The sequence below is a fragment of the Tyto alba genome, unplaced genomic scaffold (genome assembly GCF_018691265.1).
Source record: "Tyto alba isolate M040663 unplaced genomic scaffold, T.alba_DEE_v4.0 Super-Scaffold_40, whole genome shotgun sequence".
Taxonomy (NCBI): Eukaryota; Metazoa; Chordata; class Aves; order Strigiformes; family Tytonidae; genus Tyto; species Tyto alba.
The window spans coordinates 714,578-727,538 of record NW_024881316.1 but is presented as its reverse complement, the minus strand read 5'-3'; the positions used below and the strand labels follow the sequence as shown (position 1 = coordinate 727,538).

The window sequence follows — 12,961 nt, the reverse complement described above, 5'->3', positions numbered from 1 at the left end:
TGCTTAATGTGTATGCTGTAATGCCACTTGTATGGTAAGTCCATCTTCCCAGTAATGCTGTTTCCTTCTTTACAATCCAGTATACAAGTTCATGATTGCTTTGCTTGATGCCAAGAACCAAGATGTCTGTTTTTCTGCCTGTGGAGTTCTGCTCAATCTCACAGTAGATGAGAACAAACGAGCTTTTCTGATTGAAGAAGGAGGAATTGGAAAGTAAGTTCCTGATTATGCTTACAAAAAAGGCAATTTTGAGTAGTTTGGCCAAAGAGTTTCAATCAGGTTCTTTTTTACTGAGGCAAATAACTTGTAATCACAGAATCATATAACTTAGTAGATACTCGGCATCTACTGTTCTTGAAGAAAGAGCCTTTCATATGGTTTTTGCAAAAGCATTGAAATCGTTTAGCCTACTGCAGAACCCAAAACCATAGAATAATCTCCCAAAGATCCTCCTGATACACACAGCAGAGGAGAGTGCCATACAACAAAGCAACTCAGGCGTGTCTTTGCAGTAGCTGCTTACGCTTGACTTCACTGGATCCTGTGGGCTACAGTTAACAGGCACCATTAATGTGTATCCCGTGTAAGTGTGAAGATTACTTCAAGAACTGTGATATCCTGCATGGTCTCCTGCATTTTTTGTAACTACTTTGTACTATAGTGAAAACTATCTGATGTAGCCATGCTCGGCAAAGAATAGCTCCTGAGTCTTCTCCCTCTGACAGTTCAAGATTAAGACATTTACACTGTAAGTGGTATTAGATCTTGAAAAACCACTGTGGGTGCAACACTTGTGGCTTTGATGTTCAGATAATAGCGGATCCAGCTTAATTGGAGGAACATGAATGATCGTGTTCCTATGCTTGTAAAGTAGTTGATACAACCCATGTTTATGAAACAATATGCTTAACTTTGAAATGCTTTCCTGTTCACACATCGTATAATTACTTTTTTATACAATGTAAACAATGTATAGTCTGCTCATCCCTCCTTCCCATGTTCTAGTTAACTTACAAAATAGAAATCTGAAAAAGAAGTCTAAAAACAAGTTACAGGCAAATGGACTAGTAAATGTGAGAAAGTTCTATTATATAGAATATAGAATCATATAGAATATAGAATTTTCTATACTCTGAAAATTTGTGAAGGAGGAAGGAAAAAGAGTAACAGTATGGAATAAATCTAGAGAATTTGGTAGTGATTGTTAAGGAGGTCGTCCAGACTATGCCAAACCAGCTCTGTGGATTTTTGGAAATTAGGTTATTGTACCAATGTATAGTGGCCCTAATAAAACATGGAATTGGTCTCATCAGAGAGTTAAACTTCAAAAAATATGGGAAAGTTCTTTTGGCTTTTCATTAGATGCCTCCTGGTCTTCCACAATGACTGCCTTCAGATTGGAGAGCAAAACCAAACCTCTGCTTGGTTGCTTTTCAGTAACTGCTATTTTTAGCCATGCCTGAATGTAATAGTTATCCCGTGTTCCCTTTTTACTAATCACCGATTACGCATCGCCCAGTGAAGTGGAGAAGTGAGGAAAAGAGGGGGTTGTAGGGATAGGGAAGGGAACAGCAGTGGAGGATTATTGTTGGAAAGGTCACTAGGGACAGCAGGTAAAAAACAATGTTTACTTCTGCTGCCCCAGGACTTGTGAATGCTGCTGTTTGGTAATGGGAACCCTGGCTAGCTACTGTATGTCAGCTGGTGCAGGCAGAAAAATTAATTTCAGAGTCCTGTTTATAATCTACCCTGCAAGGATGTGAGATTGGGAGAAAGGTCAAGAACCTAATGGTCCTCAATAAAACTGGCATTTCTGAGAGGAGTCCACTGGGAGTGCAGGCTGAGGAAATACACAAAGGGGTGAGATCAGAACAGTCAGACTTCACTGAATGTAAAAGGTAATTCTGTGAGTCATGGAAATAGTGAATTCCTTTGGACTTGTCTTCTGTTCAGATCCTCTGACATGTAATAAGCTGGATATTCTGACTGAACCTTTTTCTGCATTCATACCATCTTTTCCAGATGAATTCTTGGTGCCCGATAAGGTTTGGCTCACATTGCAATCTCTGCTCTAGTGGTAGCCACAGATTTGGGATAGCTACAGATTTGGAACAGTCACGGGTTCTCATGAAATTTGATGGAGTTTTAGTGTCTTTGAGATGGTTACATTTGTGGTGTGTGTGACTGAATTTGGTCAGCTGGGTTAAAAAGTTGTAGGGGATGGACAGATGCAGGCAGGCATATGTGCAGACAAAATGCATGTTCACATCCTTAGGGAACTAGACTAAATGAAAAGGGGGAAGTTACTGAGGAAGAAAGTAGTGTCTTAAGTTTATTGATGTAGATTTTTCCTGCAAACTTTCATGGAGTCCGCATACATTTCTAGATTGCCAGATTTTGAAGGGGTCAGGAGAAAACTATATAGAGCAAAAACACGGTTTTTGTTTGATACTGACAGGTTAGTTGACTGTTTGCAAGACTTTGGGCCCGCAGACTGGCAGCTGGCTTGTTTGATATGCAAAACCCTGTGGAACTACAGTGAAAACATCACGAATGCGGCCTCGTGCTTTGGAGAAGACACTGACACGTTGCTGGTGCTGCTCATGTCACTCTTAGGTGAGATTCATCATCTCGGTCTCTTTTCCTTAATAAAAGAAACAGAAGGAGCAAAATCAAAGCAAGGTTAGTTTGGCTGGGAGGTCTGGCATGCAGGTTTAAGTGGCTGGCTGGTAGGGACTCTCCAGCACCACGGTGGTCTATTGCCATTCAGCACATTCCCTCAGCTCTTCCAGCCTGCCAAGGTGGAACTGGCTGCCGTCACTCCCCAGTCCCCTTTCTCTGGTTCACCCGCCGCTCGTGCTTTTCACCAGCTGCCTCTTCCCCTGCTTGAGCCAGCCAGCCCGCAGAGCTCCGGGGCTCAGCACGCTTTTCACCGCCCGTGGGTCCTTCTGGCCTCTGAGGCCGTTGCGGGCCTTGGCAGCAGCCGGGGCTCCGTCCGGCCAGCCGGGCCTTTCCCCTCGGCCGCCGGGCTGGGCGGCGCGGCGGGCTGAGCCTGCTGCTCTGGGCAGGAGCCCCTTGGCCGCCCTTCTTTCCTCATCACGAGCTCCCTGTGGGCAAGGGCAACGTCCTGACAACTTCACATCCGCTCCCCAAAGCTATGGAGGGTGGAGTCCTCCACAACTACAGGCTGGAAGGTGCCTACAAGTGGCTGTTAAGACCCTGATTTGCTTACCCAGTTGGACCTTTTCATCTGTACATTTATGTTCGCTTCAAATTTTCCAGATTTTAATTTCTATGTAATAGTCCTACAGTCGCTATATGTAATTCTCCTCCTTTATTTTATGAGCACTGCTTTGGTTATGATTTTATTTTGGGCAGGCCATTTGAAATTATCTTTCAAAAAAAAAAATCTTTAAAGTGTAAATGAAATTGAAGCGAACCTGAACTAATTTTGATTTGATATTAATTGGAAATTTACTAAAGAGATGTCCTTGCTGTGGGGAAGGCAGCATGTTAGTCAGACCTAGACAGAAAGTGAGATCCCCATGATCTCTTTTGTTTTTAGACTATCAGAAAACTGGGTGGATTTGTGAGGATTTTTTTCCAGTTACAGCAGAATTACCGTTATTCATTGTTGTAATCATTCCTTGCATTACATTCCTTGCTGTGGTAGAGCATATCTTAATGTGAGCAGTAATTCTACATACATATCTGGAAATACTCAGTGTTTCAAGCACACTTCTTAACATTCTGCAACAGAACTGCAAACTTTACAGCCACAATCATGCTTGAATTTTCTGGCATGCAGCAAGGAATATATATCTTTGTTTTGGAAAATTCTTACTTACTTTTTCCTCTGCATTTAACACTGCTTATTTCAGCAATTGATTTGACTGCAGAATCCAGGCTGGGTAGTAATTGGAACTCTCATTAACTAGTACAGCTTTCATGAACTGGAAGTTCGTGTACAACTGCAATTGCAGTTACAACTGTAACGACAAGTAATTAAAAATAGGTCAGGATTAAATCAGAAGGCTAGTCTTTCTTCGCACTGTAGTCAGAAGGGTAGCTAGAGAAAAAGTGCAGCTTATTCGTTGGATCCGGTTCCTCTGTGTATTAAAAGCTAACAAACTTCAGTGTTAGCAGCTGGTTCACATTGTCCTACACCTTCCTCCTCCCATTGTATCCAGTAACGGCCTGGAACTGTCCTTGCTCTGATTCTGACATTCGGGAAGCAGGAGGCAGCTGCTGGCGGGCAGTGGACTGTCCTCAGGCATCAGCGCGCCCTCAGGAAGCGGGAAAAGCGGAGCGTGGCGCAGCAGACGCCTCACTTTACCTGCTGTGCTTGGCTGCTTCCCCTTTATTTTTCTTTCCCCTACCTGGCACAAGATGTCAAAAGATTGAGGGAGCCAAAAGGGAGTGGAAAGAGCCTGAAAAGATGTTGGGCCCGAGAAGGGTTGGACCAAAGGCGCCGTTTGTTTCTCATTTTCCCAGGCTGATCCCAGCACCCTGAGATGCAGTGGCGCTGCTTTCCAAGGGCACTGTCATTTGCTGCCTTTCAGCTGCTCTGGAGTTTCACATCAGTTTAGTGGCTCAGAGCTGCTGGGGGCTGCTGTTTCCAGGGCTCTGGCAGCAGCTTTGCCTTGTCCCAGTCCCTCAGGAGCAGCAGTGGAGACGAGCCTCTTGTCTTGAGAACTTCCTTCTGTTTGGTCGTTCAGTGAAATCTCCTTTCTCCCTTTCTTTTTCCAGACTTCTCTTCTGCTCACCTTTACCTCTGCTATCAGTTCAAGGAGGTTATTTTGCAATCTCAATACATGTGAACTCCTACACGGCATGACACTAGCTGGCCCCTGGCTTGCTGGAGTTACAGGGTTGGTACCCCTTGCAGACTAGCATCTCTACTCTAGTTTTCAGCTTCCCACATAGCATGCGGGCCCAGGATGCTTGTTCCTGGGCTTGCAGCCAGTTCATACGCTGTTTGGCCAGTACCCAATTTTGCTAGTTTTGAGGAGGGTCATGGGAAAATTAAATTATCTGAGGATGCACAGCTTGCATGTGGGACACTGATCTTCACTGATCCCCAGTGTTACTCACATTCTGCTTTGGGAAATTTACTGTTTTGGTTCAACAGTTCAGCTTTTTAAAACTGATTCTGGCCCTTATTCTTGTAGGCTGGAATTTCCAACCTCAGTGATTCCATAAACATTCAATCAACTTCTGGGGGACACAGCTGTCTAATAAAAGGGAAAAATGTCTCTTGTTCCGTGTTAGAGGACAGTTAATTTGGGTAGAAGAATCATTTCAGGAGCAGGCAGAGCAGTTCTCCCTGAAGACAAAACCCATTATCCCTTCTCTTCCTCTTCAGGGTCTCACTTCTCTACTGCTGAGATTAATTTTAAATATGTTGGGCTACTGTGCCAGTGATAGGGCAAGAGATAAAGGGCACAACCTGCAATAAGAAAAATTCCAGTTAAACATTAGGAAAAGTAGTATCCACCATGGCAGGGGTCAAACACTGGAACAGGCTGCCCAGAAGGGCTGTGGACTCGACATCCTCGGAGATGTTCAGTGCTCAGCGGTACATGGCCCAGAGCAACCTGATCTGTGGTGGCTCTGCTCCACAGGTTCTGTTCAACCTCAGTTATCCTATACCATCAAATAGAGACCTCATGTCTGAGGCTGGTTTTTAGCTCTGATTATAGGGTTTCTTCCTGCAGAAATATGACATGTCTTCCTTCTTAAAAGAAGGGGGGGGGGGTGTCTCTTTATTTTATTACAGAAAGCCACTAAATGGCATCTTCTCTTTATGCAGCCCCCCTTTTGAAATCCACCTCGCAATCAGCATCTCTTTGATTTTGGTAATTTAGAAACTGTAGTGGCGTAGAAATGAAGTGTTGTTTGCAGTTACTGATAATTTGCTATGAAATGGAGACCATCTCCACGCAAAAGTAACGTCGTCTCTTCCTTTACAGCTGTTGCAGCTCAGGCCGTGTGCTCTGCACAGGCACCCTGGCATTCTTTTAAACAGGACTAGTTGCTGTTTGAGCATCTCTTTTCTATACAAAGTTTGATTCAAAATGTGGGTAGCTGCCTGCTGTGAATGTGCAGTAAGCTCCCTTACAGAGTTAGTTAGTTGACAGATTACGAATCTGGTGCTCTTTCATAGTCTAGGACAAAGGTAAGTCACACTACCCACTGGATGCAGGATTGCATCTTCATTTTAGGTCCATTTATGGCCTAAAGGCTGTCAATAAACTGTGTGAAGAGATTTGTTCGGCCTTTTCAGTTGTATTTGTAGATTCCAGATCCAGGAGTGTGCTTCTGGCTGCAGACCAAGTTCTTTTTTTCTGTTAGGGTTTGCCTCTTTGCCACATCCAATGCCAGGCAAAATGGAGGGGGAATAACGAGCAATGACTTCCTTTCATTCCTAACATTGCCTGTCTCTGTTAAGAGTGACCTGTTTCTTTATTTAAGAAGTCTGTGAGGAAGGGGGGCCATCAATAATACAGTAACTCGTGTGGTTCAAGTTCTTTAAGAGCAATAGTAGATATAGTTTGAGAGAGTCTCCATAAACCGGATCAGCAGAGCAATTTGTGACACAAAAAACGTAATTGTAGTTAGATTAATTGATTACATAGCAAAATTGCTGTGGGCAGTGTCGAAACCCAAATAGTTTCCAGGCTGACGGTCACAGTAAATGCTTGATCTTCGAGACACAGTTTAGCTACACCTATGAGGTGGGATGATTAAAGAACCTGCAGTAACCTTTTTACTGTTTTACTGACCTTAACCTCCTCTATTTTCAATTAAATCTAAATCCTTCAGACAGTGCTGCTTAGTTTGTCTTAGACATAGAGTTGTTTTAAAGCCATCGACACGGACAACTGCTAAGTTACATGTGCTGTGGTCGTAAAATACACAGTTGGGTGTATTTTTATTCAGAACTGATTACAATATTTTCCTTGATTACAGATGAAGAGCTAGCGTTGGATTACAGCCTTGACAGAGATTCAAGGGACTACCACAAACTGTATTGGGAAAGAGAGTTCAAACCTGTGGCAGAAAAACTTCTTGATAGAATTCAAAGCCGTCGCTCCTTTCTTCCAACCGTGACTGTTACTCCATTTTAGTCATTGTTTGTTTTTTGTGGTGTAGATTGTACAGCTCTATATTTCTAATATACTTGTACACTGCCATTGGCGAACATGGCAATTTGATTTTTAAAAAGTCAGTAAAGCCTGGAATTTACATACTGGATGCCAGCTTTTAAGAAGCTTGTGTGAAATTCTTGCATTGTGCAATTACCTTTTAGAACACATACGAGCTGATCAAGCAGCTATTCAGTGTGATTTGTCTATTATTTGCACAGTTTCTTGGGTAGGAAAATAAAACTGCTGAACTTTTAATTTTTAAAAGGTAAATTACCACTGGGTACCTGGACCTCCGTGATACCAAAAAAGCTGAGCGCTATGGAAGAATGTTGCATGACAGGAGCCACATCTTACCTCCAGACTGAGACACTTTTACTTTGAAATTCTGCGACAGAGTAACCCAAACGCTCTTGGGGCATCCTACTGTGTTACACCATAAGCCTCCCTCTTCAGACTGAATGTTCCCAGTGGTCAGGGGGAAAGGTGCTCCACTTCCTTCCAGAGATCCCCCCCTTCTTTACCTGATGCTGTGTAGCTGGGGTGTTGTGTTGCAGCTTGTAGGATATAGGTCCAGCTGTGCTGGAAAGAGGCTTTTCTGAATTGGGACTATACATCTTAAGGCAAAGCACCCATACCCCTGATGCGAGGGAAGATTTTAGCTAGTCTGGTGTGTTCTTCTTTCAGTTGTTCCCACATTCCCAGGAGTCATCTGTGTGCCTGTACAGCCTGGACCATCTTGGCAAGCCATCTCCCCTGGGCTCACGTCTCCATCCACGGGGCAAAGGAAGGCTCTGCATGCTTCACCTTCCGACTGCTGCTGGCTTGTTTATTGCTCAGTTTTCATCCTTTCCGTGCATAGAGGTCCCTGCTTGTAGCCCATGGATTAGCCCCGCAGGTGCACCCCTGGCCTCAAGCATTAACAGCCCAACTGGCCGCAGAAAGCTTTACCGACCTGACCCGCTTGTCTCATTTCTGACCCCAGATTTCTAAGAACAAACCGCTGTGCGGGGGCTCCTGGCTCTGACCTGGCGTGTCAGCAGCCTGGCGCTGTGCTGCGTGTGCCAGGAGGGCGAGCCTGCAGCCTGGCAATCCCTGCAGACCGCCTGGGGAGAAATTTGTTTTTTCTGAGGCGGCAGTGCAGAGCTCCCTCCGTGGCGCCGCTGTCCCTCTGGCAGCGCCCGGGCCTCCGCTTCCAGGCGTAGAGGCTGGGAAGCAGAGCAGTAGGAGAAGGGCAGGGAAACTTCTCTCCTAGTCTAGGTGCCTGTTTTTACATTCTCGGGGCTTTCTTTACTGTTGATGAGGCGGGGGGAGGGCAGATTTCACGGTCCAGGTTTTGAGAGTGGTGAGGAAGGCACTTCAGTGAAGGTAATGAAATTTGCAACGTTCCTTTTGCCCCAGCAGCTCGGCTATTTCTCGTGACCAGCAGGGCCCAGCCCCACAGTGAATCGCTTGGGCAGTGCCTGGGGCAGCTTCCAGCACTGCGATCCGCAGTTCCGTACGGTTTGGCTCCAACGCCTGCTCCACCCAGCTTGAAAAGATCTTGATAATTGTATCATTCCCCCTTTTGCTGTTTTAATTTTAGCTGAGGTTGAGGGGGAAGATAAATGACTTCAATGCCCCATTTGTTACTTGGAAAAAAGAATGGATTTGCTTTCTGGGGGCGTTAAAGAAAGTCTGAGGGGTAAGTGCTCCCCTGGGGGGAGCGAGCTGGAGGCATTTGTTCTTGGCATTTGCATCAAGGCAGAAGGTGGGCAAGCACCAGGCTGTGAAATGCAGGGTGGGGATGCAGTGGAAAAGGCCTTTGCGGCCAAGTCCTGTCAGCAGGTCCCGTCAGAACTGACAGGGGTTGAGCCTCTGTCAGAAGGCAGCCTGGAAGTGGTGGTTTGCTCGAGTCAAGGCGGATGAGCAGGCAACTCGGATTCGGTCAAAGAAAATGCCCGTTATGTCAGTTGTTACCCATCATAAACCAAGGCCTGGGGCGCTGCCTCATGTGTCCTGTAGCACAGGGCAAAATTTGGGTGTCCCAGGGGGGAGAGCAAAGCTGGGGCAGCTGCTGGGTGCGAGCTCTGGCCTCGTGCCGAGGGCTCGGCCGGCGCCCGCGGTGCCCAACAGCAACCCCAGCCCTGGCTCCCAAGGGGCTGCCTGGGCCCCTGTCCTCCTCTGAGCAAAAAACGTGGAGGTAACGAGAATAAGCCGCAAAATGCTGAATTGCTGATGTATTCTTAGGACATCTTCTACCACTTGGGTGTCTTTGCAACAAACCTCAGTGAAGAAGCCCTCGTGACTTAGGCACCCTTTCCTGTTTAGTGAGCAAGTACTTGGCCTCTGTCACGCAGCTCCTTTTTATCTGGGGTGGGGGTGTGTGTGTGTGCGTTTTGGTTTTTTTTCAATCAGTGTCCTACCTGGGCCCACACAGCAGCCACCCACTTAGTTCCCTTCACTCGTGCTGGTGCACGCCCCCTCCTTCCACAGCTTTTCGGACAGGTCCCCCCGGCGCCGTGTCCTCTGGGGGGGCAGCTGCCAGTACCCGCACGGTGCCCAGCCCAGCTGAGGTGCAGGAGATGCTCAGGAGCCATTGGGGCTGACAGCCAGCACCTACCAGAGACCGAGGCAGGGCAGGGGCTTGGCCCTCACGCAGCCCGGGGCAGCGGTCGCCATTTTCTTGTTTATAAAGACTGACGCCACTGTCTTGGTTGCCACTCTGCCTCGCAGCCTTGCTTGTTGTCTCCTGCTTAGGACCACAACTGTCTCGGCATTTTTAATGGAAACTTCCCCCCAACCATTTCAGGCCCTTTCTCCAAAGTAAGTAGCTCCGGGTATAGTTAGGATTGGCCGCAGGTTGTGGAATTGCTCTGTTTGAAAATGTGACCGTGTGAAGCCATTGACATGCCCAGACCCGTCGTGTTTAAGACTTGAAAAGGGAGAGTGTGCTGGCAGGTACCTGCACGTGCCTGCAGAGCACAGCACGGAAAGGGCCGGTTTAGGCTTCTCAGAAAATTTCACGTCTACCTTTGACCCCCTGAAAAACAGCAGGAGAATCAGGTGCTGCAGAAACTCCATTTACAGACTGGAAAGGCACTTACTCTGTGTCCTTAGGCATAGCTCAGCTTTATGATAATGCCCTGAGACAGGAAAGTTTTGCTCTGTTTGTGGAACATTAAAAATCCTGTATTTTTAGTGAAGAGGAAGCAGCAGATGCTTCCTGTTAGTCACAATTTTTGTCAGTTTATTAATCTTTCTCCCCGAGATCTTTTTAGATATTTTAGCTTCTTGGACTGTAAACTTAAAACTGTTCTCAGAGTGTTCTGTAGAGAGAGAAACCAGTCTAAACTAAATGAGAACCGGGCCAAGGGACAGAAATTTTTATTTCTTCTACCTGCGGGCTTGGGAAAATCCGTTTCTTTCCTGCCTCACAAATAAGGCTCCTGCCTTCCCCATAGCAGGTGGGAGTTCCTACGCGTGTGCGCTGAAACCCCCGCTACAGCCCGCCCTAGCAGGGTGTCCAAAAGAGCTTGTCACTGCCCCGCAGCCAATCCCCCTCCCACTGCCCCTGACCTCTTGCCCTGAACTCCTCAGTCTGACTGCACAGACCTGACCATCCTTCTGGTGCCAGAGAGCCTTTGGGCACTAGCCTATGAAAATGAGCAGCCTAATCTGGAACTAAGCTCACTATTGGAGGATTTTAAAATCAGGTGAACTCTTAAAACAGTATTTAGAGCTAGTTATTGAAAATAAGTGATGATATAAACATACAGTTGAAATCTCTGACCATATCATGGCTGTTACCTGTGAAGAAAAAGAAAACCCTCTACAAATACAACAGAGTGTTCCTCAGCAGAGGGTAGAAGACTGGGAAGGGTGAAAACATCAGGAGTAGGAGAGGGGTGTTCCTACTACAGTTTAGCAAAGATCTAAATCTATTTTTTAAACTTCTTCTCCCATCATTTTAGCCTCAGTCGAAGTATTCATGGTTTGTCATTTGAAGTATGTTTGCTCAGTTACCATTTCAAGCATTTTTAAATGGCCTTTGAGCCAGTAAGTAAAGCCGTAAGAACAAAAGTGCGAAGTTAAACCACACGAAAACACCAAGAGAAAAAGTTGTTACCTTTATTTAAAAAATACCAATAATACTGACAAATTTAAAAAGCAATTCACACTCATACAAAAGTATTCATGTGTTCTCCAAAACCACTGTATATTAAACATCAGCATTTTAATCATGTTTCGATTTACTAAAAATAGATGGTTTTTAGCCTAGTTATTTAAGCAACTGCAAAAGTCAGTAAGACCAGCGTTGGGCAGGTAATACAGTAGGACTGTTTGGCAGTCTAGAACAACATTCCCACACCTTGTCCTAGCTCCTCCTCGGTTCCCCCTTGAAAAACAGGACAAGAAGCTACTCGACACGTAGTTAGATCTCTAAAAAGGTCTGAGGACTCCAGTCCCCTTCTTTCCATAGGAAGACCACTGCACTTTGGAGCTCACCAAATAATGCTGAATGAATGTCCTGCAGCATTTTAAAGCTAAACTGTTTGAGAAAACTGACTGCTATCTTTCAAATTATCAGTGTGGACAGAAGAGCTTTAGCTCCAATTTAAAGAAGGAATCTAAATAACAAGGCTTTTTTGAAACCACACACAATAAAGGCTCAGACAATAGCAGTGCTCACTTTTGCTTTTAGCTTAACTGGAACAGCCTGGGTCTGTTCACTCCACCAGCACAAATAGCAGCATCAAGATTTTCTAAAATTATTCTCATAGGGAAAGCAACTGTCGTCAAGTCCCACTTCTTGTCACGCTCCAACTCCCCTAGTATTTGCCTTAACACAAGATCTATATATCTATCATTTGCTATATTGCCACGAGTTCAGAGAGTGTCCTGTGCTGCCTAAAGCCAGGATCCCAAGGAGAGGCAGCACTTGTGCACAACCCTGTCTTCTCAACTGCCAAGCGTTCACTGCCGAGTGGCGGCACTGAGATTCCAAACACGGAAATAGCTGAAACTAAAGGAGTTATGGCACAACGGGCGTCTTAAACTTATAGCTACCCTTGGTCCTGAGGCTTCGTTTCCTCCTGCGCCATGCTGCAGCTGCAGAACATTCCAACGTCGACAGGCAGCCGGAGACATCAGGTCATATAGCGAGTAATAGCTCTCAGAGCGTAAAGTAGTTCGGCCTGCATCCGAGCTTCTACCAGAAGCAAATTTACATGCACCTTTGGGAAAGAAAAGAAGTTAGGCTTTAACGGAGTGCTCACAGTGACGTACTCCAGCGAAAGGAAGTCTCTGGGGCTGTGGTTTTCGTATCAGTGTTTGCCAGAGCAGCGGGGGAGCGCTCCGCCTTTCAGCTACCCGGGTAACTAAGAGTGGTGTCGGCAGGGCTGGCTGGGGGAGGGAGGACGGAGCCGGCGCTGCGCGCGGGACGGCGGTGCAGCGGCAGCTCACACACGGGTACGCTGAAGCAGGGCCAGGTTTGCAGAGAGAGAGGTAGTCGCCCTTTTAGGAGACCCAACTGGTTTAGCTGGGAGAAACCAGACAGGCTTTCGAAAGCACACAAGCCCTTCTTCAGCAGCAGGCTAGGCGCAGCTTCGAAATAATTGTGCCAATTTAGCTTGGTTAAATGATTCTGTTCAAAGGCAAAAGGGTGGTTGGTACCTGCGGAGCAGAGGGGGTTGCTAGCAAAGGAAGAGGTGATAAGGTCGTTTGCCCCTGTGGGACAGAGAGAAAAACACACAGGTAATTAGCACCTGAACAACACGGAGTGCTTAGCTGAGGTGAAGCACAGGAAAAATTGTAACATGTCACAAAACCGT

At 46.1% G+C, this 12,961-nt stretch overlaps 2 protein-coding genes across 6 annotated transcripts in view; one reads left to right on the top strand and one right to left on the bottom strand.

The window, feature by feature from the left end:
- ARMC2 (armadillo repeat containing 2) overlaps positions 1 to 7,257 on the top strand; it is a 111,947-nt gene extending 104,690 nt beyond the window's left edge. For all 4 annotated transcript variants that reach the window (XM_033005689.2, XM_033005688.2, XM_042803525.1 and 1 more), the window contains 3 exons: positions 81 to 213; positions 2,459 to 2,616; positions 6,973 to 7,257. In XM_033005689.2, coding sequence (XP_032861580.1) covers positions 81 to 213; positions 2,459 to 2,616; positions 6,973 to 7,130 — 449 coding nt within the window. In that variant the 3' untranslated portion in view covers positions 7,131 to 7,257. The remainder of the gene's footprint in view (positions 1 to 80; positions 214 to 2,458; positions 2,617 to 6,972) is intronic.
- A 3,978-nt stretch (positions 7,258 to 11,235) lies between these two features.
- SESN1 (sestrin 1) overlaps positions 11,236 to 12,961 on the bottom strand; it is an 83,787-nt gene continuing 82,061 nt past the window's right edge. For both annotated transcript variants that reach the window (XM_042803245.1, XM_033005680.2), the window contains exon 10: positions 11,236 to 12,364. In XM_042803245.1, coding sequence (XP_042659179.1) covers positions 12,278 to 12,364 — 87 coding nt within the window. In that variant the 3' untranslated portion in view covers positions 11,236 to 12,277. The remainder of the gene's footprint in view (positions 12,365 to 12,961) is intronic.